Source organism: Abramis brama, assembly GCF_963993115.1.
Source record: "Abramis brama genome assembly, chromosome: 9".
NCBI classification, from domain to species: Eukaryota; Metazoa; Chordata; class Actinopteri; order Cypriniformes; family Leuciscidae; genus Abramis; species Abramis brama.
This window is the reverse complement of record NC_139971.1, coordinates 26722217-26749856: the sequence shown is the minus strand read 5'-3', so window position 1 is coordinate 26749856 and position 27640 is coordinate 26722217. Positions and strand designations below refer to the sequence as shown.

Below are 27640 nucleotides of genomic sequence, written 5' to 3'. Positions count from 1 at the left end.
TTTTTACTTTTTTTTTTTACTTTTTGTAAAAAAAAATAAAAAAAATTGGGGGTGTACCTGAATACATTGTACATGGCCCGTATATTAAAATATTAGCACAAAATAGGATTTTTTATTCGTAATTAATTATTGAATTTATGATATTCTAAAGACAAAATAGACATTTAAAAACAGATGCTAGAGCATGCAGTACAGATGTCTAATCAAAACTTTATTTGAGGTTTTAGGGAGAGGCATACTATGACACTATAAAAGCAAATAACACAAATAAATGAAATATAGAATAGATCGTAGTAAAATAAACAGATTGTTTATCAATCACACTGTGGCGCAGGAGAGCAAGCGAGCGCGCGCACTGTGCTCATGCACGAGCTGGAGTCATTGACGCGGCGGCGCGCACGTGACGTCACGCAGCCGGCTTTTCTCTCTCTCCGCTCCTCCTCGCGCAGCTGCTGCTCTGGTCTGCAGACATGGCGAACGTCGTAGACACTAAACTCTACGACATCCTCGGAGTATCTCCGTCAGCCACCGAAAACGAGCTTAAAAAGGTAGAGACAGACCTTTCCGCCCCGCGCATCGTACAATAACAAAACCAAAGATGCGCGTGACGTGGGATGCTGCATGTTGGGGGAGCAGCCACTGGTGTGTTTTGCAGGTTGCTGAGATCCTCCAGTGTGGCCTTTTTTTGGATCTGGAAATAATTTGGGGAAGGGTTTGAAATGTATACGTTCAAATATATAGTTTGTTTACTATGTGTATTGCTGTAAGTGTCCTTATGCTGTGTGAGCATCAGCCAGGTGCTGCAGACAGATGAAGGTGCTTCCTGCAGTTCAAAAGCTTTACAGTGGAAGGAGATGCTTAGCTTACCAGCTGCTGTGTCGAACCTGAGCTGGTATCTGATATGCAATGAGTTCGAGATGGTTAATGCAACGTGAATGCCTTGTTTTAGGTATTTTTAAAATATGAATCGTCATGTTTGTTTTCAGTCCTTTGTTAGAAGGTGAACGGGCTCTGGCCTTGATCCCCAAGTTGCCTGCGTGTTATGCTGGCTTTTTGTTGTTGTTTGTGTCCACAAAGGATTTCAGAGAGCACAGCAAGACCAAAAATAAGGGCAGATATGTGGATTTATGACACAGTAGATACATGAAATAACTAGTAATGCGAATTCAAAGTCACTAGGTCCAAGAAAATGCACAATCCATGGAATGTGCGTAGTGCAAAATAGTCCTGTTCATGCATGGTTTTGAAATCAGCTTGTTTTGAACTGTCAAATGTGGAGGAAATCGGGATCTTCACCTCCGTACTCAATTTTTCAATGGGTTTTCACTGACAAATAGCATCAGTTTAAAGGGTTAGTTCAACCAAATTCTCATTAATTGCCATCAAGTTGTTCCAACTTTGGAACACAAATGAAGATCTTTTTGATGAAATCTGAGAGCTTTCTGTCCCTCCGTTGACAGTCTATGCAACTACAAAGTTCATAAAGAGATCGTAAAACGAATCCATATGAATTGAGTGGTTTAGTCAAAATTTTCTGAAGAGACTAATGAACAGATTTAATTTAGTCTTTTATTCACATATAAACATGATCAGCGAACATAAACAGAAGCTCAGCCGAACCTGCTTGACACGCGAGAACAAGCCTCTTGCGGAAGCTCAAACACGCGAGAATGAACCTCATTGGTTCTCGAACGTCAAGCGAACATGCTTGGACTTCCGTTTACCCCAACTGATGTGCGAGTTGATGAATGTTTATATGTGAATAAAAGCCTAAATTCAATCTGTTCATCATTTAAAGCAATCATGTCTCTTCAGAAAATTTAGGACTAAACCGCTCAATTCATATGGATTCGTTTTACGATCTCTTTATGAACTTTTTGAAGCACCAAATTGGTAGTTGCGTAGCTGTCAATGGAGGGACAGAAAGCTCTCAGATTTCATCAAAAAGATCTTCATTTGTGTTCCGAAGATGATCGAAAGGAACACAAAAGGGGGAACACCCCTTTTTTTGGGTGAACTATTCCTTAAATAATAACAGATCGATAGCCAATTGTAAAGGATGTTGATGAAATACTATGCAGTGTGACATAGTACATAGTAACACTGATTAGAAAATAGTTTATGATTATTCTTAACTATTTAGGCCCTACATGTTGTTTCGTGGCCTCAGATTAATTACATGGAAGACTACATGGAATCTTTTTTGAATTTCTAAAAATTCATTTGTCAAACTGCGGGACTATTTAAAATGTTTAAAAGTGTTTGTACATTTTCATTTAATTACTTATTTAATTATAATTACTATTTAAAAAAGAATTAGAAAATAATAATAAATTAAAACATTTGTTCCAAGGTGCTAGGGTGTTTGCCATTTCATTATGTTGTAGCTAAGGTGAACTGGGTGGTTGCTTGATAAACTTTCTGATTTGAGTTAACTTTAAATTTCTTTGATATTCTAGCTTCTAAGGCGCTGGTCCCTCTTTCAGTGTAAATCTATTAGAAATTAATATTTATCAGACTGAACATATAAGTTTCAAACAACTCTGATTATGGGAATTAGTAATAATACTATTTAGTACATCAACACTAATTAGTGAGGTTTTGTGATTTTCAGGCATACCGGAAACTTGCAAAAGAGTACCACCCTGATAAAAACCCCAATGCAGGTGACAAGGTGAGTTCTCATTCTATGGAAGTTCTGAAAGCCATTAATGAAATAATAATAATTTGACCTTTTTGTTAATTCAATATATTTGTGTTAGTTTAAGGAGATTAGTTTTGCATATGAGGTACTTACTAACCCGGAGAAGAAGGACTTGTATGACCGGTATGGAGAACAGGGCTTGCGTGAAGGTGGTGGTGGTGGAGCCGGAATGGAGGACATCTTCTCTCACATCTTTGGTGGAGGTCTGTTCGGCTTTATGGGCGGCCAGAGCACCAGGAACCGGAACGGTGGCCGACGGAGAGGAGAGGACATGATACATCCACTGAAGTAAGTGAATATGAAAACAAAACCTCTGCTTTTTTTTCTGGAGAACCTGAGCAGTCGAAAAATAAATGGCAAATTATTCTCTGCATGACCTATTTTTAAGTCAGCATGAAATCAAAATTGATTTTTTAAATGTTATTGTGCATGATTTATCTGTGCACATTATTCCAAAGAAAAGTTAAGTGGTGAGTTATAATTTAAAATGTAATAAAAGAAAAGTTCTTTAAATTTTGAAACACTTTTTTTTTAAATGCCTAATAGAGTGTCTTTGGAAGATCTGTACAATGGAAAAACAACCAAACTACAGCTAAGCAAGAACGTACTCTGCAGTGCATGCAGTGGGTGAGTGTTTTAAGTTGGATTTTATGCAACATCTTTAAGGATTATAAAAATGAAAGAGGACCTATATGTATTTGTTTTTGGTGTCTACTAGAATAGGTTTGCATGCTTGAATGTTAAAAAACAAATTATTTTTCACATTGCAGCTGCACCTCTCTTCTGAGTCTGTCAGTAACTTTCTGTGGTGCGTTTGCCGAAAGCATCGTTAGCCAACTATGGCCGCAAGTTCCGTAGTTATTAGCATAGTTCAACAAGTCAGTGTTTCCCAAAACAATAGTTCCAATGAACATTCACAAACAGCATCGCAAAGATGTGTGGTTGGAATGACAGCATAATTTCTAGTTTGTATGACGTGTGGACTTAAGTCCTTATCTTGAGCAAAATAAGCAAGCAGACATTCAGTACAATCATATCTTTTATTTTGAATACATACAAGTGTCATTTACGTCTTTTAGTTTGTCAAGAGATTCAAAGCACTTTTTGAAGAGTGCGTATGTGCTATAGTACGTAAGAACGAGCCTAGATTGAATCTGAAAATAAAGCAAAATAACAGAAAAATGGGAATTGGTCCTCAGATGCCATGTCCGTAATTTATAGTAAAAAATCTAGCATTAATTCGATTCATTAAAATAAGTTTTTACTCCACTACCTGCGTGACATCATTAACCAATGTTGGTTGCCTAGCTGGTTGATTTCTTCAACGATGCATCATACTATGGTAGTTAAGTAGTGAGTTAAGTCATTCTAGGGGAAACACAACATGCTTAGTATGGGTGTAACAATACCCTCATGTCACGATTCTGTACGTCTTAAAGCAGAGGATGAGTTGGCAGCATTAATGATCCACAAAGGGGATACATTACAGCCAAAACTTTGTTGCAGGAACATTTTGGCAATGAAGAGAAAGTTGCATCTGCTTATATGAATAACGCTTTTTCATGGCTTCAAATTAAAGCTGAAGATGTGAATGCTTTGCAAGAAAACAGTCTTTTTCTTAGAGGCTGTGGTAATGTCATGGAGGAAGTGCAATATATGTATGATTTGGACATGCCTGCCAATATGATGATAATTACAGTGAGGAAAATAAGTATTTGAACACCCTGCTATTTGGCAAGTTCTCCCACTTAGAAATCATGGAGGGGTCTGAAATTGTCATCGTAGGTGCATGTCCACTGTGAGAGACATAATCTAAAAAAAAAAATCCAGAAATCACAATGTATGATTTTTTAACTATTTATTTGTATGATACAGCTGCAAATAAGTATTTGAACACCTGAGAAAATCAATGTTAATATTTGGTACAGTAGCCTTTGTTTGCAATTACAGAGGTCAAACGTTTCCTGTAGTTTTTCACCAGGTTTGCACACACCGCAGGAGGGATTTTGGCCCACTCCTCCACACAGATCTTCTCTAGATCAGTCAGGTTTCTGGGCTGTCGCTGAGAAACACGGAGTTTGAGCTCCCTCCAAAGATTCTCTATTGGGTTTAGGTCTGGAGACTGGCTAGGCCACGCCAGAACCTTGATATGCTTCTTACAGAGCCACTCCTTGGTTATCCTGGCTGTGTGCTTCGGGTCATTGTCATGTTGGAAGACCCAGCCTCGACCCATCTTCAATGCTCTAACTGAGGGAAGGAGGTTGTTCCCCAAAATCTCGCAATACATGGCCCCGGTCATCCTCTCCTTAATACAGTGCAGTCGCCCTGTCCCATGTGCAGAAAAACACCTCCAAAGCATGATGCTACCACCCCCATGCTTCACAGTAGGGATGGTGTTCTTGGGATGGTACTCATCATTCTTCTTCCTCCAAACACGTTTAGTGGAATTACGACCAAAAAGTTCTATTTTGGTCTCATCTGACCACATGACTTTCTCTCATGACTCCTCTGGATCATCCAAATGGTCATTGGCAAACTTAAGACGGGCCTTGACATGTGCTGGTTTAAGCAGGGGAACCTTCCGTGCCATGCATGATTTCAAACCATGACGTCTTAGTGTATTACCAACAGTAACAATGGAAACGGTGGTCCCAGCTCTTTTCAGGTCATTGACCAGCTCCTCCCGTGTAGTTCTGGGCTGATTTCTCACCTTTCTTAGGATCATTGAGACCCCACGAGGTGAGATCTTGCATGGAGCCCCAGTCCGAGGGAGATTGACAGTCATGTTTAGCTTCTTCCATTTTCTAATGATTGCTCCAACAGTGGACCTTTTTTCACCAAGCTGCTTGGCAATTTCCCCGTAGCCCTTTCCAGCCTTGTGGAGGTGTACAATTTTGTCTCTAGTGTCTTTGGACAGCTCTTTGGTCTTGGCCATGTTAGTAGTTGGATTCTTACTGATTGTATGGGGTGGACAGGTGTCTTTATGCAGCTAACGACCTCAAACAGGTGCATCTAATTTAGGATAATAAATGGAGTGGAGGTGGACATTTTAAAGGCAGACTAACAGGTCTTTGAGGGTCAGAATTCTAGCTGATAGACAGGTGTTCAAATACTTATTTGCAGCTGTATCATACAAATAAATAGTTAAAAAATCATATATTGTGATTTCTGGATTTTTTTTTTTGATTATGTCTCTCACAGTGGACATGCACCTACGATGACAATTTCAGACCCCTCCATGATTTCCAAGTGGGAGAACTTGCAAAATAGCAGGGTGTTCAAATACTTATTTTACAAAGAAAAAGGTTAGATTTGATAGGAAAGAATGTTTCTGCTGTAGAGGTGCACACACATTGGGTATGTGTCCTCGGGTGAGAAAACAATCCCACAAAGAGAAGATTGGCTTCTTGAAAGAAAGTGGAATTTGTTTTGGGTGTTTGTGTATTGGGCACATCAGCAAAGAGTGCAAAAAATGTCTTTGTTGTGATGTTTGTGGTCTTAGACATCCCACTTTGCTCCATATCTTTCCCAAAGTAAAAGTATATATACGATATAACTGAGAAGAAATAAAAAATGGCAGTGGATGATGTCTTAGTATCTAGTGGTCTTACTGGGGCTGGTGATCATGATTGTAAACTCCTGATTGTGCCTGTACAGATCAAGGCCAAGAAAGGCAGCAAAATTGTCACTACTTATGCATTTTTAGATCAAGGGAGCACCGCTGTGTTTTGTACGGAGAGTTTAATGAGAAGACTCAACCTCACAGGAACCAAAGTGCGGATACTTCTACGAACTATGGGGCAAGAAAAGGTTGTATATAGTCATGTTCTATCTGGACTGGAGGTAGCTGGCTTGAATGGCCACAACTTTTGTGAATTACATCAAGTCTATACACAGGAAAGTATGCCTGTTCATAAAGGGAATATACCTAGAGTAAGAGATCTTCAAAGATGGTCCCATTTAAAGAGTGTTCATTTACCTGAGATTTAGGCAGGGATTGAGCTGCTGATAGGGACAAATGTTCCTAAAGCATTGGAACCATTGGAGGTAATCCGCAGCGTAAATGATGGACCATATGCAAAACTTTGGGATGGACTGTGAATGGCCCACTCATTGGAGACAGTGAGAACAAAATGGATTGTGCTCAGCCAGAAGTCACCGTCAACAGAATTTCAGTTGTGAATTTGGAAGACATATGGCAACAGCAGTTTAAAATGGAGTTCCCAGAATGTAGCCAAGATGAACAAACTGGCTATTCAAAAGAAGATAAAAAATTGGAAATGGTGACACATTCTGTCAAAGTTGTTGATGGGCATTATGAGATTGGTTTACCTCTGAGAAAGAGAGTTCAAATGCCAAACAATCGTAAAATTGTGGAACAACATGCTTTGCATCTAAAGAGGAGACTTCAAAAAGATTCAGTTTTTTTTTTGCTGACTATAAAGCCTTTATGAAGGATATGGTCTCCAAAGGTTATGTAGAGCAAGTACCAGCAGAGGATATTACACGTAGTGATGGAAAGATCTGGTACATCCCACATCATGGTGTCTACCATCCCACTAAGAAAAAAATCTGTGTGGTATTTGATTGTGGAGCAAGTTTTCAGCGAACATCACTTAATGCTCAACTCTTGCAAGGACCAGACCTTAACCAGCTCACTCATTGGAGTGATGATAAGATTCAGAAAAGAACCAGTGGTGATCATGGCAGATGTAGAATCAATGTTCCATTTGAGTAAGAGTACCAGCTGATGATGTTGATTTGTTAAATAAAGTAAAGTAAAGATCCAGTTGACTTTAGGATGTGGGTACACCGCAAACTTTGCACTTAGGAAATGTGCACAAGATCATAAAGAGCAGTTCAACAGGGAAACAGTGGATAAAATGTTACATTCCTTTTATGTTGATGATTGTTTGGTTTCAGTCACTTCAGTTGAACAAGCGATAACCTTGTACCAGGAGCTTGTATCCATATGCGCCAAAGGTGGATTTAGGCTCACAAAATGGATGAGCAACAGGCGTCAAGTGCTAGACGTAATACCAGAGGATCAAAGAGCAAAGACAGTGAAAGACTTGAGCATGGATTGGGATTCTCCATCAGTTGAGAGAGTGTTGGGAGTGCAGTGGTGCATTCAGTCTGACGTATTCAAGTTCAAGATTGTAATCAAAGACAGACCTCTGACCAGAAGAGGAATCCTATCCATGATTAGTTCCATCTATGATCCATTGGGAATTGTGAGGCCTGTAGTGTTGTCTGCAAAAAAAAATCTTGCAAGATATCTGCAAAGGAGATTCAGGATGGGATGATGTCTTGCCTGAATTAGTTGTTAAAAAATGGACCACATGGCTGCAAGAACTTCACCATCTGGAATGTTTTGTGCTTGCCAGATGTTTAAAATCTCCCAACTTTGGTGACATCACAAATGCACAGTTGCATCATTTTTCTGATGCGAGCCAGGATGGATATGGAACTGTGACATACTTGCTTTTACACAACATGCATTCTCAAGTACATTATGCTTTTATCAAGTGTAGCACCAATTAAGTCTGTTACCATCCCTCGTGTGGAGCTCATTGCTGCTACCATGGCAAGCCGAATGGATGTGTTATGGAAGAAAGAACTGCATCTGCAGCTTCAATATTCCGTCTTTTGGACGGACAGTGCTTCTGTTCTCAAGTACATCAAGAATGAGACCTCACGATTTCAAATATTTGTAGCCAATCGAGTGACAGAAATCCTCAAGGCCTCTCAAGCTTCACAGTGGAGATATGTAGACACAGAAAGCAATCCAGCTGATGTTGCTTCCAGAGGATCAACTGTCAACGTGTTTCTTAAGAACAAGACATGGACATCAGGTCCTGCCTTTCTTCTTCTTCATGAAAATAAGTGGCCTGCTAATCTCAATGAACTTAAGAAGCTTGAAGTGGATGACCCTGAGGTCAAGAAAAGCATTGAGGTTAACTTTGTACAGCTCAAAGAAGAGGATGATGTGCTTTCACGTTTAATTCATCACTTTTCTTCTTGGTTCCGTTTAAAGAAAGTATTGGCTTGGATTTTGAAATTTAAGAATCTGCTCTTGTCTTTTAGTCAGAAGAGGAAACAACTGAGACTTGCCTGAGACAACTGAGCCACATTCAGGGACTTTGCCCTGTTCTTGAATATGTTTTGAGGGTTGGTGGACGATTGAGTGGGGCATCAATACCTGAAGAATCCAAACATCCTGTCATTTTGGCCAAGAATTCTCACATCTCGGATATCCTCCTGAGACACATACACAAGGAGGTAGGACATGCTGGCCGTAATCATGTTGTCCAAATTACGACAGAAGTATTGGATTACTGGTGTAAGTACAGCAATAAGAAGAGTATTGTCCAAATGCATCATCTGTCGAAGACTGAACACTTCCAGGATTTACCATCAGAAAGAGTTACTACGAATGAACCTCCATTTACCCGTGTTGGGGTAGATTATTTTGGACCTTTTGAGGTAAAGTGCAGAAAGAAGCGTTGAGAAAAGGTATGGAGTAATTTTCACCTGTTTAGCCATATGAGCCATATATATTGAAGTGGCACCCTTATTGGACACAGATTCTTTCATAAATGCACTGCAACGTTTCACTGCAAGATGTGGACAAGTCAAGTAACTTCGATCTGATAATGGAAAGAACTTTGTTGGAGCAGAACGTGAGCTAAAAGTTGCCATAAAAGAATGGAATCAGTGTGAAATCAATGATGTCCTTCTTCAGAAATTGATCATATGGACGTTTAACCCCCAACTGGATCACATTATGGAGGGGCCTGGGAGAGATGAATTAGATCTGTGCGGAAAGTTCTGAATTCTACCTTAAAGGTGCAGAATCTAGATGAAGAAGGCCTACACACCGTTCTTTGCGAAGTGGAAGCTATTATTAATGGTCGTCCAATTACCTTAGCATCCACAGACTCCAGTGACTTGGAAGCATTAACACCAAACCACCTGTTGCTTTTGAGGACTTCACCATCTTCACCACCACCAGGAGAATTCAAAAAGGATGATGTTTATGCTTGTAAACGATGGAAACAAGTCCAGTACATGTCAGATTTGTTCTGGAAGAGATGGGTTCAGGATTACTTACCGCAGCTTCAAGAACGTCAGAAATGGTCAAGAGTCAAAAGCAACTTTAAATCAGGAGACATAGTGCTTATAGTGGATAACACAGCACCTCGAAACTCTTGGCTTATGGGATGCATAATTCAAACTATTCCAGACAGAAAAGGATTTGTGCGTCATGTGCAAATTAAGACTAAAAGCAGCTGTCTGGACAGGCCGATAACCAAGGTCTGTCTTCTACAAGAAGCAGAATATGGATAACTTCCTGACATTTTTTGATTTTGACATTGGCCTATGAGCTTGACAGAGATTAACTGGAAAGAATACTTTGAATATGAGTATGAACACTTTTTTTGGCTTGTCTTTTTTCAAGATTTTTCCTTTTTTGGAAGAAGAAATGGACATTATATGATGTTGTTAATGCATTAATTAGAAAAATTAATGTCTAATGAAAATGGAATCATTATTTGATAATAATTAGGGGCTGGAATGTAGTAGACATGAAAGAGTTCATGTTTTTGATTGTCACATGATCATGGTTGGGGGGTCACGGGATTACGTAGGAATGTGAATATTAGTCACCTGTTCACTGATTGAGATGGAGAGGGGGTGAGCAGGGACGATGTATTCTTTGTTAAACACAAAACTTTGTACCATCAAGAAACATCAGTCTGTGCTATAAAGAAAAGCTAGTAAAAGTTATTTTTCTTCACCAATGTTTTATTTTTGCGTTACAAGTGCATAAAGTCCCTGTCTTAGTCTCTCAGCGGTTATATCATTGGAGTGAGTAGCCACTATACCCCCCTTAACTCTTCTTCTTCATCAGTCAAGGGGGTAAAACAGGGGCCGTGCAGAAGTGCGCCACGTGTAGGGGCCGTGGCATGCGGATCATGATCAGACAGTTGGCTCCTGGCATGGTACAGCAGATGCAGTCTGTGTGCACTGACTGCAACGGAGAGGGTGAGAATTCAGTACTACTTTTCATTGTTTAAACTTTAAATGCATGAACATGATTTGTGATGGTCTAAATTCAACATTTTAACTTGGTTGTGTTTGTAGGGGAGGTGATCCATGAGAAAGACCGCTGTAAAGAGTGTGACGGCCGTAAGGTGAGTAAAGAGGTGAAGGTCTTGGAGGTGCACGTGGATAAAGGAATGAAACATGGACAGAAGATCACATTCACCGGAGAGGCGGACCAGTCACCCAACACAGAGCCTGGAGACATTATACTGGTGATGCAGGAGAAAGACCATGAGGTAAAACACACACAAAGAGCAGAAAAGAGATAATAGTTGGACCCTAAATAACAATTTTTTTTTTTACCAATACTTGATTGTGCTTTTCTTACGAACAAAGTTACCAGCATTAACACTGACCAATTTTCATTGAGTGAATTCAGTGTGGAGGACATAACTGAAAACAAATATAAAACGGATATACACAAGAGAAACAGATACACATACATAAAGAATAATAATAATTTAAAAAAAAAATAACTATATACATAATGTCAGAGATGGATGAATAAAAACTATTTGGATTATCGGCTAATGGTTACAGTAATTACACAACTTTTTCAATGCTCTTCCTTAGATAAATGTGCACACTGGAGTCTATGAATGTATTCTGTAGGTTATATATAATATATAGGTTACAATAAATACATTTATAAAATTTAAATATTTAGATTTATTCTTTTTTCAATACCCTGCTAAAATGACTGCTCATAAAAAACAACATTACTTGTGCTGCATACATGATTTAAAATTTTGGTTAGGATTAATTTCAACTTAAATTTGATGTTGAAGCATGAATATTGTTTTGGTAAATGATTGTGCACATTGTTCAATTTACATGTATGCATAAGTATACTGAAGAAATGCAGCAAGCAGCATTGAATCACTTTCTGGCTATTAGGATGTGCTGTTTTGCAGAATGAGAATATTTACATTATAGAAATATAACATTAACATTTAAGTAATTGCATTTTCCACTACTTTTAAAGAACAAAACCTTCAGTATGATGTCTTTGTATGCAGGAGTTCCGTCGTGATGGAAACGATCTGCACATTTGCCACAAGATTGGCCTGGTGGAGGCGCTCTGTGGATTTCAGTTCATGCTCACGCACCTTGATGGACGGCATCTCGTCATCAAATATCCCCCTGGCAAAGTCATAGAGCCAGGTGAGCACAGGTTTTTTTGGGGGGGGTCAATGTTTTGTTCTTGTTTTTATAGAATATTTTCTAGGAATTGTCCTTGTGTCCTTTGTCAGGTTCTATAAGGGTCGTCCGGGGGGAAGGAATGCCTCAGTACAGAAACCCGTTTGAGAAAGGAGATCTGTTCATCAAGTTTGACGTGCAATTTCCGGAGAATGGCTGGATCAGCACAGAGAAACTAACGGTGAGTTTCCAGCAGTGTTGATGTTGTTGACTAAAACTATTTTTTTTTAAATCATTTATTGAAATAAAGCTGAAATAAAATAAATTACAAATAATAAATAAATCAACATTCAACTTAAGCGTAAAAAGAAAATTTTAAATGAAATAATAATTTTTTGCTTTTATTAATATGCTAGCCTTAAGGTTATGAATAAGCTGGTGTGTTCCAAAATAATGACAAAATTCGCATTTAGGAGATAAAAGCATTCAAAACTCAAGTCTCTCACTTCTGGTAAAATGGATCGCAGATTTTTATGACATCACCGCTGACTTCAGCTTCTCATAAAATCTTCTATCCAATCTCACTAGAATGTAAAGCGTAAAGCACCTGGCCAAAGCGACCGTTGACCTGTCACGGAGCAATATGGGTTGGAGATGTGTTTTCGGTTGCTCAAACGCTCAAGTTTTATTCTGTTTTCCAACTGTACGTTGGTCAAGAATGAAATGGCTAGAATTTATTCATATCTCTACTACCTCTACCAACGTATCATCAGTGCTCGGATTTGCTTCCATGGTGCTGTCAAGTACGACTTGAAGTCTGTGAGGTAAACCAAACGCTATTGGCTATTTGAAAAGGGGGAGGAGCCATTTAATATGTCCCGCCTTAGCTTCCTGTTTCAGTGGAATTACATCAACACATCATACAAAGCTGCTTCAGTGGGCCTTTAAAATGCTTTCTAAAGTATCTTACTAGGTCTTGCAGACTTTGACTGAAGACAAATAGCTCCATCTTGTCAGGTCCACTCACTGATGTACTTTATTTCATGTGTGTCTGTTCATACAGGAGTTGGAAGATCTGTTGCCGTCACGTACAGAGGTTCCTGTCATCTCAGCGGATGCGGAGGAAGTGGATCTGCAGGATTTTGACCTCAGTCAGGGATCAGCAGGCAGTCACCGCCGTGAAGCTTACAACGACAGCTCTGACGAAGAAGGGGGTCCGCATGGTCCGGGGGTGCAGTGCGCCCACCAGTAGTCCCACAATTCTTTACAAGTTTTGTTTGGGGAAGTGTTAAGATTCCCTTTTGTCGGACAGATTTCATCTTCACCCTCCACGTTTAATCATATAGTGAACCGAACACACACACTTGCAGTACATATAGACATACACTTACACTTGCATTATTTACTGCAATCTCACATGCAAACCTACAAATAAATTCATTCATGCACCATTTTAAAAGAAAAGACAAGCATAACTAGAGGCAAAGCAAAATAATTTATTCACTACTTTCATTTCCATTGTAGACTTTCACAGTATATATGCTCTCTGAATATATAAAACGCAATGTCTGTGGGGAGGCAGACTGTGTTGTTTAAGTTATAATTAACACGCACGCACAAGTTTGTTTTAAAAGACTGAGGCATTGTGCAGTTTTCTGGAGTTCAATAAAATGTTCAAACGTGTCTCATTATATACTTGCATTGTCAAGGTATTCAGGCATTGTCAGTCATCTTGTACTATTAATTCAGAGGAAGTGCTGGTTTCTATTCAATGGCAGGACAGGATAATATGCATGTGGGCGTCACACTGAGATGAATACAAAACAAAGCAAACCAAACCCAAAAGTGTTTCAATGTGCTCACTGTCTATGATAAAGTTATACGAGTCATGCAATTTATTATTTGCCAAAGAAACACAACAGTCTTCTTAAAAGATCAACAGCCAATGTGTGTGCATGCATTGTAAGCACTAATATAAACTTAAAGGGGGTGACATTTATCATTTGCAATTAGGAAAGTGTTTGAACCTTGAGCAAAAGTTGCTATCGTTTAAACAGTTACTTTTGTGCTCCTACATCAATAAAGTTGATGAATGTTTTACTGTGTGTTCTGTATGTTTGTGGAAATGGGTTTGAGTATGCACTAGTGTCCTTCTTCGGTTTCGGTCATACGTTGAGCTGTGGGTGCAAGAAGCTCTTTAAATCCAGCTGTATTTCTATAAAACCAAAACAAATAGATTAGTACAACTTTCATTTTCTGCTAGAGAGAACCTCTTGATTTTCTTTCTCCACAAATGGAAAAAACTAGCATATTTCTGATGCTGCTCTTTTTGAATCACCATAGGCTGTTTTGTGTGGAAGCCACACAGAAAATAAAAATGTAATTTTGAGGAGAAAAAAAAATCAGAATTGCATGAAAAATAGCCACAGTTACCTTTTGTATTTTTTTTATTCTGTGGCAGAAACAAGCTTCCATATAATTATGGCTTTTTATCTCATTTCAAAAGTCATTGAAAGTATCACTTTCAACTTTTAATACATATTTTTGGATTTATGTCATAATTAAGACTTTCTGTCATAATTTTGACATTTCATATCACAAATATTACTTAGTATGTCATAATTTGGACTTTTTATATTATAATTTTGGTAACACTTTATTTTAAGGTGGCACACAGTAGTTACATGTTACTACATGTACTTACTATAGTAATAACAGTAAATTATGCTTAATTATAAGTAAACAAACCCTAACCCTTACCATAAGTCTATAGTAAGCACACATAGTTAATTAAAATTACTCAGTACTTATTTGAGTAAGTAGGCTACAATGTAATTATTTTAATGTCATAATTATGATTTACCAAAGCATTATTTTTTATGTGTTGGAAATGGGCTTCCATATTGTGGTCCGTAAGACTTAGGAGATCAGGAACAAGAGTGAATGATACAAGAATTTTAATTTAATTAGTTATTTAGATGTTATTTAGTTAGATGATATTAGTTAGTTATTAGTTATTTAGTTAGATGACATAAAATACCTAGTGTTCACTGTCAGAATGAGCTAGCCTAGCATGTGCGCATACGTTACCTCTCTCGTCTGGTCTGTAGAATACATGAGCGTTCTCTCCTCATCTGCTGGAGTTTCTCTCTTACTAAAGTTTTCTGTTGTAGCTCATCCTCCTAGAACATTCAATCAACATTTACATCATGTCCACACAGTGGTGTGTGAAAGAATGCACATGAATTCGTGTGTACCTGTCGTAGCGTGTCGGTCAGATGCCTGAGTGTGTCTTCCTGAGTCAGGCCCAGCAGATCTTCATCAGCCTTTCGACTCTGGACGATGGCCAGTCGCTCTTGAACCTCAACAGATCAAAACAATATACTCGCAATTCAATAGTAAACTATAAACTTCTCTTTATTGTCAACATGAAATCAAAAGTGACCCTGTTTACATATTTAATTTACATTCCTGGTCTTACTGTGCGCATTTGGCAGTGAATATCCTGTTTCACCCAAAAACTTCATATTATGAAAGTAAAATGGGTTATGAATTCAAAAAAGGTCCAAAAGCATAGTATATGGCCTTTTTAACTAAATATTCCACAAATAAAACATATTAAATGAAGCCAATTTCTGTCATTCTTTGGTCAATCCTAATTATGACATAAAAGCCTTGTTTCACAGACAGACAGGGCTTAGATTAATCCAGGATTAGGCCTTAGTTCAATTAGGACATTTAAGTAGCTTTTATAAACGAGCCTTAGAAAAAAAAAACATTACTGGTGTGCATCTTGAGACTAAACAATGGCACTGACATTTTTTAAGATATGACAGACGGTGCAAGTTGCTTTCAATTAAAACAATTCAAACATGCATTTTAGGGACTAGGTTTAAGCCTTGTCTGTGAAACGGGAAAAAGCCTAGATTATGAGATACTAAATCATAATTATGAGATAAAAAGTCAAAATTATGACATATTATGACCAGTCAAAAATATAAGATAAAGTAATAATAATGACACAAGTCAAAATTCAAATAAAAAGTCATAATACTTTTTGTCATCATTTCAACTTTTTGTTGAAATTAAACCTCATTATGACTTTACCTCATAACTATGACTTAGTATCTCATAATTCTGACTTTTCTATCTCATAATTATGTCGTCATAATTTCACCTTTTTTATGTATTATGACTATGTCTCATCATTTGTGATCAGTTTCTCATGTAAACTTTTTATGTCAAGTATAATTTACCAAAAGCATGATTTTTGTTGTTGTTGCGTGGCAGAAATAAGCTTCCATAAATATTGTGAAGCATTCCAATATTATTATGCAGATGGCACAGATGAGTTTGCTCACTCTGAGTAGCTGTCTGTCTCTGTCCCGTTGCCAGCGTCGCTCTGCTCTCCTCTGGATGTCCACAAGGCAGCGCATGGTGGCCTCCCGCTGTAACTGCTGCTCCTCACCCGCTCTCTCACAGATCTCCTGGTTCCTCTGCTCCTCCATCTCATGGGTCTCCAATGTTTGCGTGGGTTCAGCGTCTGGGAAATGGACACTTGCTGGTGGCGTGTCAGTGTTTCGTAGCAGCTGTGAAGGAGAGTCGGGATGATGGGTGTCCCCGAGAGGTTGCCGTGTGAACTCTCCATCTCTTATATCCTCCTGTTGCTGCCCAGCCTGAAAAAAAAAACAACAAAAAAAACGTGATATTTGTTGTATGATTATTGTGAAATATAGATTCCTTGAGATTTCAGATTTCAAAGACAAAGTGATATAAAAACATTCTGAGAAAAACACTGGATATTGACTGTAGCCTATTTATTTTGTTTCAGTTCCAGCTTTAATCTTGGGTTTGAGAAATACACTATAAAATTGAAAATTATTATTGTTATTAGTATTATTATTTTCAACATGCATTAACTTTTAAGTTAATTTTAAGTTTTAAGAAACCCTAGAGTGACCTTCAGGGGGTTTCTGAGATTGTGTGAAAAACTAAACCGGGAACACTTTACAATAAGGTTCATTAGTTAACATTAGTTAATGTATTAACTAACATGAACTAACAATGAGCAAAACATTTGTTGCAGTATTTATTAATATTTGTTAATGTTAGTTAATAAAAATACAGCTGTTCATTGTTTGTACATGTTAGATATTTTGAAAATTGTGTGCATTATTACAATCTAGGGCACTTCAAAGTAGATATTTTATATCACAGGTTTTCATCTAACAAACAAAAAAGGCTGAGAACCCAGATCTATTCCTAATTTTACGTATTATATATACAAAAAGTAATACAGCTACTGACACAGAGGAACACGTTATGGGTCAAAAGTAATTTGAAGTGACACTCTTACTGTGATGAAGCCTGAATGGTCTTGTTGGATCAGTGTCTGTGTCTCTCCTTTCTCACTCTCTGAATGTGTTTCTTCAAACTGTGCACTTCGCTGCAGTGAGACAGAGCTTACGTTCTCCTGGTGTGTGTAAATGTTCACATCATGTGGATTTGTGTCAGGGACGTGTGTGTTATTATCTCCATCCTCCTGCACTGTAATAGAGACGGCCTCTTCTTTCTGCTGAGTCAAGGTCACTTCCTGTAGAAATCAAACCTTTCTATGTATAAACGAACAGTTTGAGGTGATTTAACACAGAAAGAGTGCATGTGTGTTTTGCATATGTACCTGAATGTGATTCTCTCCGTGGGTTGGTTTGCTCCAGGCCAGTGTGATCAGAGAGTTTTGTTTCTCCACTGAAATCTCCTCATGGTCTCCTTTGCTCTTAATGTCTCCTTCTTCTCTTTTTCTGTCTCCGTCTCTCATCTCCATCACGCTCACTTCATTTCTTGGGTCTTTGACACACACAATCTCTAAATATGGAGTATCTTCTGGATCTAAAACCATGCCACATCCTTCAAACACAGAAATACAGAATAAAAGCCTTGCCCGTATCTCAACTAGTTAATTTATACACTACCATCAAAAGTTTTTTTAAGGAAATAATACTTTTATTCAGCGAGGATGCATTAAATTGATCAAAAGTGACATTAAAAAAAATGTATGATGTCACAAAAGATTTATATTTCAAATAAATGCTGCTCTTTTTTTAACTTTCTATTCATCATAGAATCCTGAAAAAAAAAAGAAAAACATAAACATGGTTTCCACAAAAATCTTAAGGATCACAACTGTTTTCAACATTGATAATAACATTGCATGAGCAGCAAATCAGCATATTAGAATGATTTCTGAAGGATCATGTGACACTGAAGACTGAAATTCAACTGCATTATATTAAGGATGTGGCATATGAATGTTTGTCAATTACCAGTGCAGAGTTCTTGTTTTTCACCATCTGACAGCTCTTCATGCTCCTGTTCAGTCCTCTCTCTCTCCTAACAGAGACACAGGAAACAGTTACTCATCTTGTATTGTATCCCTTCAATTGAAAATCTAGTTCATCTCTTCAAGTCAAGGTTCTTCAGTGGTTTCTTCAAGTACTTTAGGTTCAGCAAAGAACATTCTAAGTATCAAGAACCATTTCTAAAAGTAAAGGGTTCTTGAGTTGTACTGGTTCTCTGGATATATAAAAATAAAGGTTTCAAAAGGGGGTTTTCACAGCAGTGCCCCTTAAGAACCGTACAGTCAACAGTTCTTAGAAGAACCATTTTTCTTAGTGTGAAGGACATTTTAAAAATCTAAAGATCCCTTTTCCACTATAAAGTGTAGGCTCTTCAGAACATTGCTTAGGTTCTAGTTATCATCTGTTAAAAGCAAAAGAGGCCTTGCTCTAGATCCAATGCATAGATGATTTTGGCATCAGGAAAGCATGATATGTGATTGGTGATGTCTAAGTGTGGAAGTCATTTGTCATTACGGTTTCAGCGTTCACTGTGTTGGCGTGTGCTGGCACACGTGACTGCAAAACTTCATGCAGGTTGTGGAAACTGGGTCCATGCAGTTCACTCTCATATTTGTGAAGCAAAGTCCAAAGACCCTCGGGGTCCTGAGAAAGGAAAGAGACTGGATCAAACAAGCTATTAAAAAAATAGAGACGTCAAAAATTGTGGTTTAAATCTCATTTATCACACTGAAAATTGTCCATTTGAGTGCACTGCATTGTGTGATGCCTGGGATTTGCACATTTTAGCAAACATAGTGGGTGTATTCCATGCATACTGAAATTTCACAGACTGTGCTAAGCATACATACTAAATACTGCAGAAATAATGAGGGTATGCTATTCAGAACATAGCATGAGAGATTCACCAAATCTGGCAGAGAGTATAAAACAGTCCAGGCCTCATCTTCATGTGCTTGTGTCAGCTTAGTCAGCAAATTAATGGCACATTCCACCCATGAGACATCTATCCGAGAACACCCTGGGGCGAAGGGTCCAGTATAAGAACCATGTGCTTCCTGTAGAGCAGCTTTAATCTGCTGCAGGCTCAACACACAACTCGGATCCACTGCGTTTCCATGGACCACATCTTAAAAGACACAAATATACACACTTTTAATGAAAACCAGAGAAGGCATATTTTACTGCTGATGTGCTTCTAATGCTAAATTACTAGTCATTATGGAACAACACAAGAGCGAGTAAATAATGACAGAATAATAATTTTGGGGGGAACTTTCCCTTTAATAGTGATATTTGTGTTTTTATATGTATATGATTAACTGTTGTTTTCCTGAATGTTTTGGAGCCCCTGGAGGTCGCTCAGGGAAACCCTGTGCAAGATCTCCAACAATTGTTTCCTTTCCTGCTCCTGACACAGAACCAAAAACTGCAGCACAGCCTGATGGGTAAGAAAATAAACAACTTACAATAAAACTGCACATAACACAAGCATAGGGAAATTTTGCTGGCTTCAAGTCATGTTGGAATGAATGTATTTTTGAGATAATCATACATGAACGTATGTATTTAGCAGTAGTACTGTTGATAAAGCTGATACCAGATGAAGAGACCAAATAATTTTTTCCATGTTTTTCCTAAATTTTCCATCATTCTCTGTGGGAGCACAAAAATGACAAAATGTCGTTCAAAAGTTTGGGGTCAGTGTTTGTTTTTTTTGGGAAAGAGAGAATTAAATTAATCAAAAGTGTCAGTAAAGACATTTATAATGTTACAAAATATTTCAATAAAAAAAATGCTGTTCTTTTGAAAGAATCCAGAAGAAAAATGTATAATGGTTTCTTTCCTGTTTTCAACTTTTTTTTCAACATTCACAATGGTAAGAAATGTTTCTTGAGCAGCAAATCAGCATATTAATGATTTCTGAAAGATCATGTGACACTGAAGACTGAAAATTCAGCTTTATTTGTATATATCATTTTAAATTGTAATAATAATTTAAATAACAATATTACTGTTTTTACTGTATTTTTGACCAAATAAATGCAGCCTTGGTTAGCATACGAGACTTTATCAAAAACATTAAAAAAAATTACCCCAAAAATGGACCTCAAACTTTTGGTGGTGATTAAATAACAACTACACATTTAATGCAAATGAAGATAATACATTTTAGATATATTTTTAGAAAGTCTTTCTGTCTTTGTAAGTAAGTGAACAAGAAAAATTGCCCAACAAGTTCATTTTATTCCAACTTGACCATATAACACAACGTAACTTTCAAATTCATATTCATATTATATTTCAGTACCTGCTGTGCGCAATTTCCTTTTTTCCAGCCCTGCTGTTTTTTAGCGGTGGGATCCACATTTTCCTGAAGCCAGATTCTAGAGAGTTCCTGACTGACTGAGCCTCTCATATAAGGCCTAGAACACACAGAGATGGTTTTTATTCAAGCTTGCACACTTTGGAATAAAAATTTGTGTACGAGTCAGCACACAGTCAGTGTTTTAAATCCCATATTTAACACGCTCACCATCTGTCCCAGTGCTGTCTGGCGACCAGCAGTGCTGTGTAGGACTGTTCTTCTCTCTCAGCTCTCCGCACAGCGACGCACAAACTGAGATATATTACACGCAGAGCTTCCTGTCCCACTCTGCTGGAGTAATAAATCACATCACAACATTGTGCAACCATTAGCATAGATATTACCATTAATATAATAGATTGATATTGACATTAAAAAGTCATGCTTAACTATGGCAGTATGTGAATGTCAACATTTCTAGTTATGCATGCTCAAATTTCTTGTCATTGTGTTTGTGTTGCATTCTCAGGGTTGCCAGTAGAGGCACTATAGTGGGCAGAAACATTAAACCTTCTATGGTGTATTCTGTCTGGTGTATTCAAACTACTGATGCTGTTAGCCAATCACATACATCTATTAGAATTCATCAACCAATGAACACAACTGAATGACCTGTTCATGAGCGTGCAGATTGCTTCCTTCTCATCTTGATAATGTGACTCCAGCTCCAACAGGAAGATGACAGCGGACCAAGCCTGTTCCCTCGGTTTGGATGACCAAGCCTGATCTCTAGGTTTAACACTCTCAGGACAGCCTCGCAAGACCACAGAATCACAGCTCCTACCATATTCATCAAAAAGAATTAAGTAGTAATGTATTTGGTGAGACTTTACTTAAAGTCTTTATATATAATGCATTATAAAAGTATTTTAATGCATTAATTATGCCTTGTAATGCACCTTTATGATGCACTGCATCATATCATGATTAATTGTAACCACAGTTATAATTCATTATAATTCTTATATATTTTTTTTGCCACACCATTAGAAAGTATAATGCGTTAATAAACATGACAAACAACAACTTTAAGATGTAATAAAGAATCTGCAAACATTATAATGCATTTTACCATTGGTTACAATTGTTTATGAAAAGATATAGTGCATTTTAATGTAAATTTATAATGCATTAGGCTTCAAATAAAGTGTTACCATGTAATTTTATACTTGGGTTTAAATGGCAAATATATAATGGAAGATTCGAAAATCAACAAATTAACTTTTAATTACCTGTAGCACCGGAGGGCCCCTGGCAGCCCACACATCTGGAGAAGGTCTCTGTGTCTGAAAGCTTGCTCTACAAACGCTCCCAGTTCACACACGCAATCTGTCTGATCCCACGCTGACATCGAGTCCCACCAAACAACACCTTTAATTATGTGCAAAAAATACTCTTTAACTATTCTTTGAAAAGGAGTGGTTGAGTACTCTGAATTTGATCTTGTACCATACTCATCCTGTAACATCTCTCTGTACACGTGCTCTTTGATGACGTCATATTTGTAGGACAGGAGTTGGAGGATGTCGGTACTGCTGGGAGAGATCCTGCCCGGTCGCATGCTCCCAGCGTTCCTCTGAGAAAGAGATGGTAGGACACTCCAAACACCATCAAGAACAAGTCTGGATCAGAAAGCAGGAAGAATATGTGGTAAATTTGTGAGTATAAGCAATTGAATTAAAGAGTGTGTGTTTAAAGTGACCTGGTGTAAAGTCTCTTGGCCCTATTCTGAAGACACAAGATACTAAACTGCTCTGGATCTTGCTCCTAGAAGAAAACAATACAGAATATCACAAAGTATGTACACATATATTTAGCAGACACCTTTCTCCAAGGCGATTTACAAATGAGCGAATGATCATGATTCCAGCTAAAATAGAGTGCAAAGCTAAATAAGTGAAAACATACAATTTTAATTTTAAATGAGAATTTGTATGAACACGTTTTTTACCAGTTGTTTAGAGATGAAGTTGATTGTTGATTGTGTGTTTTGTTTGAGAGTATGATCGATTCTACCAGCCTTCAACATCTGGAGCTCCCAGTACAGCTATAGAAATCATAAGCAGTTCACATCTTTTAATTCACAATTTAACCCTACATGATTTCAGGCACACAAAAGACCCAAAACAAAGGCAAATATCTAAGATAAGGGTTCACTCTAAGAAAAAAAATCCATAGAAAAAACGAATAACATCCTGGCAGAATTTTTTTTGCGGATATTTCCTACAACCCTAATACACAATGTGTAAAATACCTGTGAAAAAACTAATATTTTTACTGGCTTTTCTTCGAGCATTAAAGGGATAATTCACCCAAAAATGAAAATTCTGTAAATTCAAGCCTAAATTAAACCTGTTCATCATATAAAGTGATCATGTCTCTACAGAAAATTTGGACTAAACCGCTCAATTCATATGGATTAGTTTTACGATCTCTTTATGAACTTTTTGAAGCATCGAAGTGGTAGTTGGTTCCTCTAAAATTGAGTGTGTATATATATATATATATACACACTCACCTAAAGGATTATTAGGAACACCATACTAATACTGTGTTTGACCCCCTTTCGCCTTCAGAACTGCCTTAATTCTACGTGGCATTGATTCAACAAGGTGCTGAAAGCATTCTTTAGAAATGTTGGCCCATATTGATAGGATAGCATCTTGCAGTTGATGGAGATTTGTGGGATGCACATCCAGGGCACGAAGCTCCCGTTCCACCACATCCCAAAGATGCTCTATTGGGTTGAGATCTGGTGACTGTGGGGGCCATTTTAGTACAATGAACTCATTGTCATGTTCAAGAAACCAATTTGAAATGATTCAAGCTTTGTGACATGGTGCATTATCCTGCTGGAAGTATCAGAGGATGGGTACATGGTGGTCATAAAGGGATGGACATGGTCAGAAACAATGCTCAGGTAGGCCGTGGCATTTAAACGATGCCCAATTGGCACTAAGGGGCCTAAAGTGTGCCAAGAAAACATCCCCCACACCATTACACCACCACCACCAGCCTGCACAGTGGTAACAAGGCATGATGGATCCATGTTCTCATTCTGTTTACGCCAAATTCTGACTCTACCATCTGAATGTCTCAACAGAAATCGAGACTCATCAGACCAGGCAACATTTTTCCAGTCTTCAACTGTCCAAATCAGCCCAGAACTACACGGGAGGAGCTGGTCAATGACCTGAAAAGAGCTGGGACCACCGTTTCCAAGGTTACTGTTGGTAATACACTAAGACGTCATGGTTTGAAATCATGCATGGCACGGAAGGTTCCCCTGCTTAAACCAGCACATGTCAAGGCCCGTCTTAAGTTTGCCAATGACCATTTGGATGATCCAGAGGAGTCATGGGAGAAAGTCATGTGGTCAGATGAGACCAAAATAGAACTTTTTGGTCATAATTCCACTAAACGTGTTTGGAGGAAGAAGAATGATGAGTACCATCCCAAGAACACCATCCCTACTGTGAAGCATGGGGGTGGTAGCATCATGCTTTGGGGGTGTTTTTCTGCACATGGGACAGGGTGACTGCACTGTATTAAGGAGAGGATGACCGGGGCCGTGTATTGTGAGATGGGGGAACAACCTCCTTCCCTCAGTTAGAGCATTGAAGATGGGTCGAGGCTGGGTCTTCCAACATGACAATGACCCGAAGCACACAGCCAGGATAACCAAGGAGTGGCTCTGTAAGAAGCATATCAAGGTTCTGGCGTGGCCTAGCCAGTCTCCAGACCTAAACCCAATAGAGAATCTTTGGAGGGAGCTCAAACTCCGTGTTTCACAGCGACAGCCCAGAAACCTGACTGATCTAGAGAAGATCTGTGTGGAGGAGTGGGCCAAAATCCCTCCTGCAGTGTGTGCAAACCTGGTGAAAAACTACAGGAAACATTTGACCTCTGTAATTGCAAACAAAGGCTACTGTACCAAATATTAACATTGATTTTCTCAGGTGTTCAAATACTTATTTGCAGCTGTATCATACAAATAAATTGTTAAAAAATCATATATTGTGATTTCTGGATTTTTTTTTTTAGATTATGTCTCTCACAGTGGACATGCACCTACGATGACAATTTCAGACCCCTCCATGATTTCTAAGTGGGAGAACTTGCAAAATAGCAGGGTGTTCAAATACTTATTTTCCTCACTGTATATAATCTTACTTTAGAAATAAGAAAAATAAAGTAAAGCAGAGTATTTTAGAGAAATATAGAAGGAATTAAATAAAAAAATACCTCTTCTCTGTTCTCTCGCTGTTTCTCCATCACTAGGAGTACATGCAGAACTCTTTTGGCTGAACATGACAACCCTCCACTCTGACCTCTGACCTGAACACATCAAACTCTGTATCACATTAAACATTTCTTATTCTTTCTACTTTCTTTTACTTTCTACTTCTCTTTTCTGTCTCGCTCCTCTCATTCATGTGATTCTGAACCGAATGTCTGTGTTCCGAATGTTCACCTGTGAAATGGCTCTCTTTGTCTCCTCCAGGCTGGCGGTGATGAGAAAGACGCTCTTATAGAGGGAACAGATGACGTCCATGCCGACCTCATCCTCCTCATGTGCACCGATGGTCTCACAAACCAAATGCAAGCACTCTTCCATCCTAAAAAAGACAAAGCATTTCATATAAGCACAATTTCATCACCACAAAGGTCTTATACACACAAAATATACACACTACAAGCACAATCAACATAATGAAATGTGTTCTTGCTGGACATCATGATGCAAATATAAAATACAAACATAACAGGTAGCTCTACCTTATATAATTCCAACTTGAAAAGAGAAAGTGTCTCACTTGTTCGATGAGTTTATCTTCATGAATGATGCACGATTACAACAAAGCCACGTCTGTTGCTGAGGAAACCTTTAGGGTCAGATTACAGTGGCAGCTTTGCGCTAACCGCACTCTTCCTCAGACAAATCATGACACCCAATCAGGTACAGTATATCAAAAGCCTGGCCGAATCCTACTGTAAACCTTATGTTAGATAGCTCTTATTTTAGACTTTAAATATTTGGTTAAATTGAAACATTAAAATGAGTTAAAATGACATGTATGTTTTATATCAAAGTTGAAGAAATTTAATTTTGATGAAAATTAAGACAACCAACCAAATATTGTAAGACCACAATATATTTATGGTATTGGTTGAGCAAATATCCCATTTGTTAATTTTTATAAAAATTATATAATCTTTTGTTTTCTACAGTAAATCTAAATTAAATCGTATTAATCAAAATTGGCTCGCTATTTATGTATAAATATAAAATAAAGTAGTGTAAAAAAACAGTTTTTCACTAAATGTAATTTTGAGTAACCCATTTTAAATGTGCAATAAGAACAAGCACAGACTGGGTAAAAGTGGTATTTGGTGTAATAACGCGACACAGTAAATATGAGAATACATTAAATATAACATATACTGTTGAATGTCAATGCACCTGATAACATACAGTACATAATAACTCAAAATAATTCTGAGAAGGCACTATATCAGATTCCGCTCTTTCTGTGTTTCTATTTTTACATAGATTCACTGTCAGTGTTGTAAATAAAATGATCAAGTGTAATAACATATTGCTTATAAAAATCTGTATTTAAAGAGAGTGAAAAAAATGTAATCACAACACCAGTGCAACAGCAAAAAAGGCCCATCAAAAACAGTGCAAAAAAAACAATGCAGATTTGTTCAAATCATTAATTTGTTTTAAAATATCAAATTGAAGAGGAAAAGTCCATAATCTTTTATCTTGATGTTATGGCAAGCAACCATGCTAAAAAAGAAACCTCACGATGATTCAAAAAAGCTTTTGACTCTTTGCATCTGTGTTGAAAGAGGAAAACTAAAATGTGTAATTTAGCTGCATTAAACACAGATTAACACTGTTAGAAACACTTACAGACAGTAGCACCAATCAAAAACAAACAAACCACTAAATACAGTATACAGTAGAGGATTGTTAATGTGGTTTGAACTTTAAAGTAAAAAAATGTAAATGTGCTTTAAGCTCAAGCATTTTAAAGTCAATACAAAACTCCATTCGCAACACATTATACCTGTAATCTGATGAATTTCTGAGCGAAACAGGATATTCAACAAAAAAAATGTAGGATGGTACTTTTTATTCATCAGGAAATGACAGAATTGTGAAAAGTGAAGGCAGATGTTGGAAGGTCAAGGGTTGATAAGTAAGAGGGATTTGTGATGTCAGCTGAAAACTAGCAAGTGTTTACATTTGTATAATGATTATAAACGTTTTTATATGAAATAATGTGGACTAATTTTAAGGCCAATTCACACTCAGATTAGTACGTCACTTTTCAGATATTCCCATTTGACATTGCGACAAACCGCGAATGAACATGTTCAATCGGCAAAAACAATCGTTTGGCGTTGGTGGGTGTTTGTCGGTGCAGTGTGAATAGGCCTTTACAGAATAAGACCAGGAATGTGCATTATAAAGAAATAAAGCAAATTTTGATTTCATGTTGACTTCAAGAGCTTGTTTTAGTTCATCAGATCTCAGGGATGATTAAAAACAAGATTCAGTGATATTTAGACCTTGTAGACAAACCGATTTGACTCCACAGTTTAAGGGTCTCAAATATTGCCATGGATAATTTTAGGGCATTTCTCAGGGGCGATGCAGTGGGCGTTGTGTTCAACCAGTCCAGCGGGACACTGGCATCCTGGCACACAGGGTTTAAAGCAGTGAGCCTCGATCACACCGAGTGGCACGTCTTTATTAAAACACGTCTTAGGACACGGCGGCCCACACTCATCAAACACATAACCGCGGTCCAGCGGGCAACCCACAGCTGTAGGGATGGAAAAGAAAAAGCATGGCATTATACTAAAACACAACAAATCAAGTCAAAAGAATTTATATACTGCTTTATACAACACAGATTGGTTACATGACACGAGCAAATCTTTTTA

At 37.9% G+C, this 27640-nt stretch overlaps 3 protein-coding genes across 7 annotated transcripts in view; 1 reads left to right on the top strand and 2 right to left on the bottom strand.

Annotated features, from left to right (window-relative positions):
• Positions 1–380: 380 nt before the first annotated feature.
• On the top strand, positions 381–14050 carry dnaja2b (DnaJ heat shock protein family (Hsp40) member A2b). The gene is made up of 9 exons (XM_084123870.1): positions 381–548; positions 2615–2674; positions 2763–2992; positions 3251–3331; positions 10620–10753; positions 10853–11049; positions 11833–11977; positions 12067–12194; positions 13017–14050. Exons 1-9 carry the CDS (start codon positions 471–473, stop codon positions 13203–13205), a joined length of 1242 nt encoding a protein of 413 aa, XP_083979996.1. The 5' UTR covers positions 381–470; the 3' UTR covers positions 13206–14050.
• Positions 13430–26073, bottom strand: LOC311089292 (uncharacterized protein). 4 transcript variants are annotated; one of them, XM_084123868.1, is made up of 19 exons: positions 25152–26073; positions 24923–25015; positions 22629–22724; positions 22380–22444; positions 22127–22299; positions 21910–22048; positions 21290–21457; positions 20846–20968; positions 20621–20735; positions 19633–19750; positions 19218–19438; positions 18826–18954; positions 18277–18343; positions 17634–17860; positions 17310–17546; positions 16315–16629; positions 15211–15315; positions 15044–15135; positions 13430–14168 (listed from the first exon to the last, which is right to left on the bottom strand). In XM_084123868.1, the coding sequence occupies exons 1-19, from the start codon at positions 25317–25319 to the stop codon at positions 14096–14098; spliced, it is 2724 nt and encodes a 907-aa protein (XP_083979994.1). In that variant the 5' UTR covers positions 25320–26073; the 3' UTR covers positions 13430–14095. The 4 variants fall into 4 exon arrangements, with proteins under 4 accessions (XP_083979994.1, XP_083979995.1, XP_083979992.1 ...); XM_084123869.1 differs by having other exon boundaries at positions 20846–20965; XM_084123866.1 differs by having other exon boundaries at positions 21910–22299.
• kcp (kielin cysteine rich BMP regulator) overlaps positions 26057–27640 on the bottom strand; it is a 50275-nt gene continuing 48691 nt past the window's right edge. For both annotated transcript variants that reach the window (XM_084123864.1, XM_084123865.1), the window contains one exon: positions 26057–27519. In XM_084123864.1, coding sequence (XP_083979990.1) covers positions 27302–27519 — 218 coding nt within the window. In that variant the 3' untranslated portion in view covers positions 26057–27301. The remainder of the gene's footprint in view (positions 27520–27640) is intronic.

What these genes read in the sequence shown, in the direction of transcription:
- dnaja2b (XM_084123870.1), top strand. Translation starts at nt 471, where the DNA reads ATGGCGAACGTCGTAGACACTAAACTCTACGACATCCTCGGAGTATCT. An exon ending in CCGAAAACGAGCTTAAAAAG is followed by an intron (nt 549 to 2,614) that starts GTAGAGACAGAC and finishes TGTGATTTTCAG; the next exon opens with GCATACCGGAAACTTGCAAA. An exon ending in CACTGACTGCAACGGAGAGG is followed by an intron (nt 10,754 to 10,852) that starts GTGAGAATTCAG and finishes TTGTGTTTGTAG; the next exon opens with GGGAGGTGATCCATGAGAAA.
- LOC311089292 (XM_084123866.1), bottom strand. Translation starts at nt 25,319, where the DNA reads ATGAAATGCTTTGTCTTTTTTAGGATGGAAGAGTGCTTGCATTTGGTT. An exon ending in GCCAAGAGACTTTACACCAG is followed by an intron (nt 22,300 to 22,379) that starts GTCACTTTAAAC and finishes TTTCTGATCCAG; the next exon opens with ACTTGTTCTTGATGGTGTTT. An exon ending in AAAACAAGAACTCTGCACTG is followed by an intron (nt 17,861 to 18,276) that starts GTAATTGACAAA and finishes CTGTGTTTGAAG; the next exon opens with GATGTGGCATGGTTTTAGAT.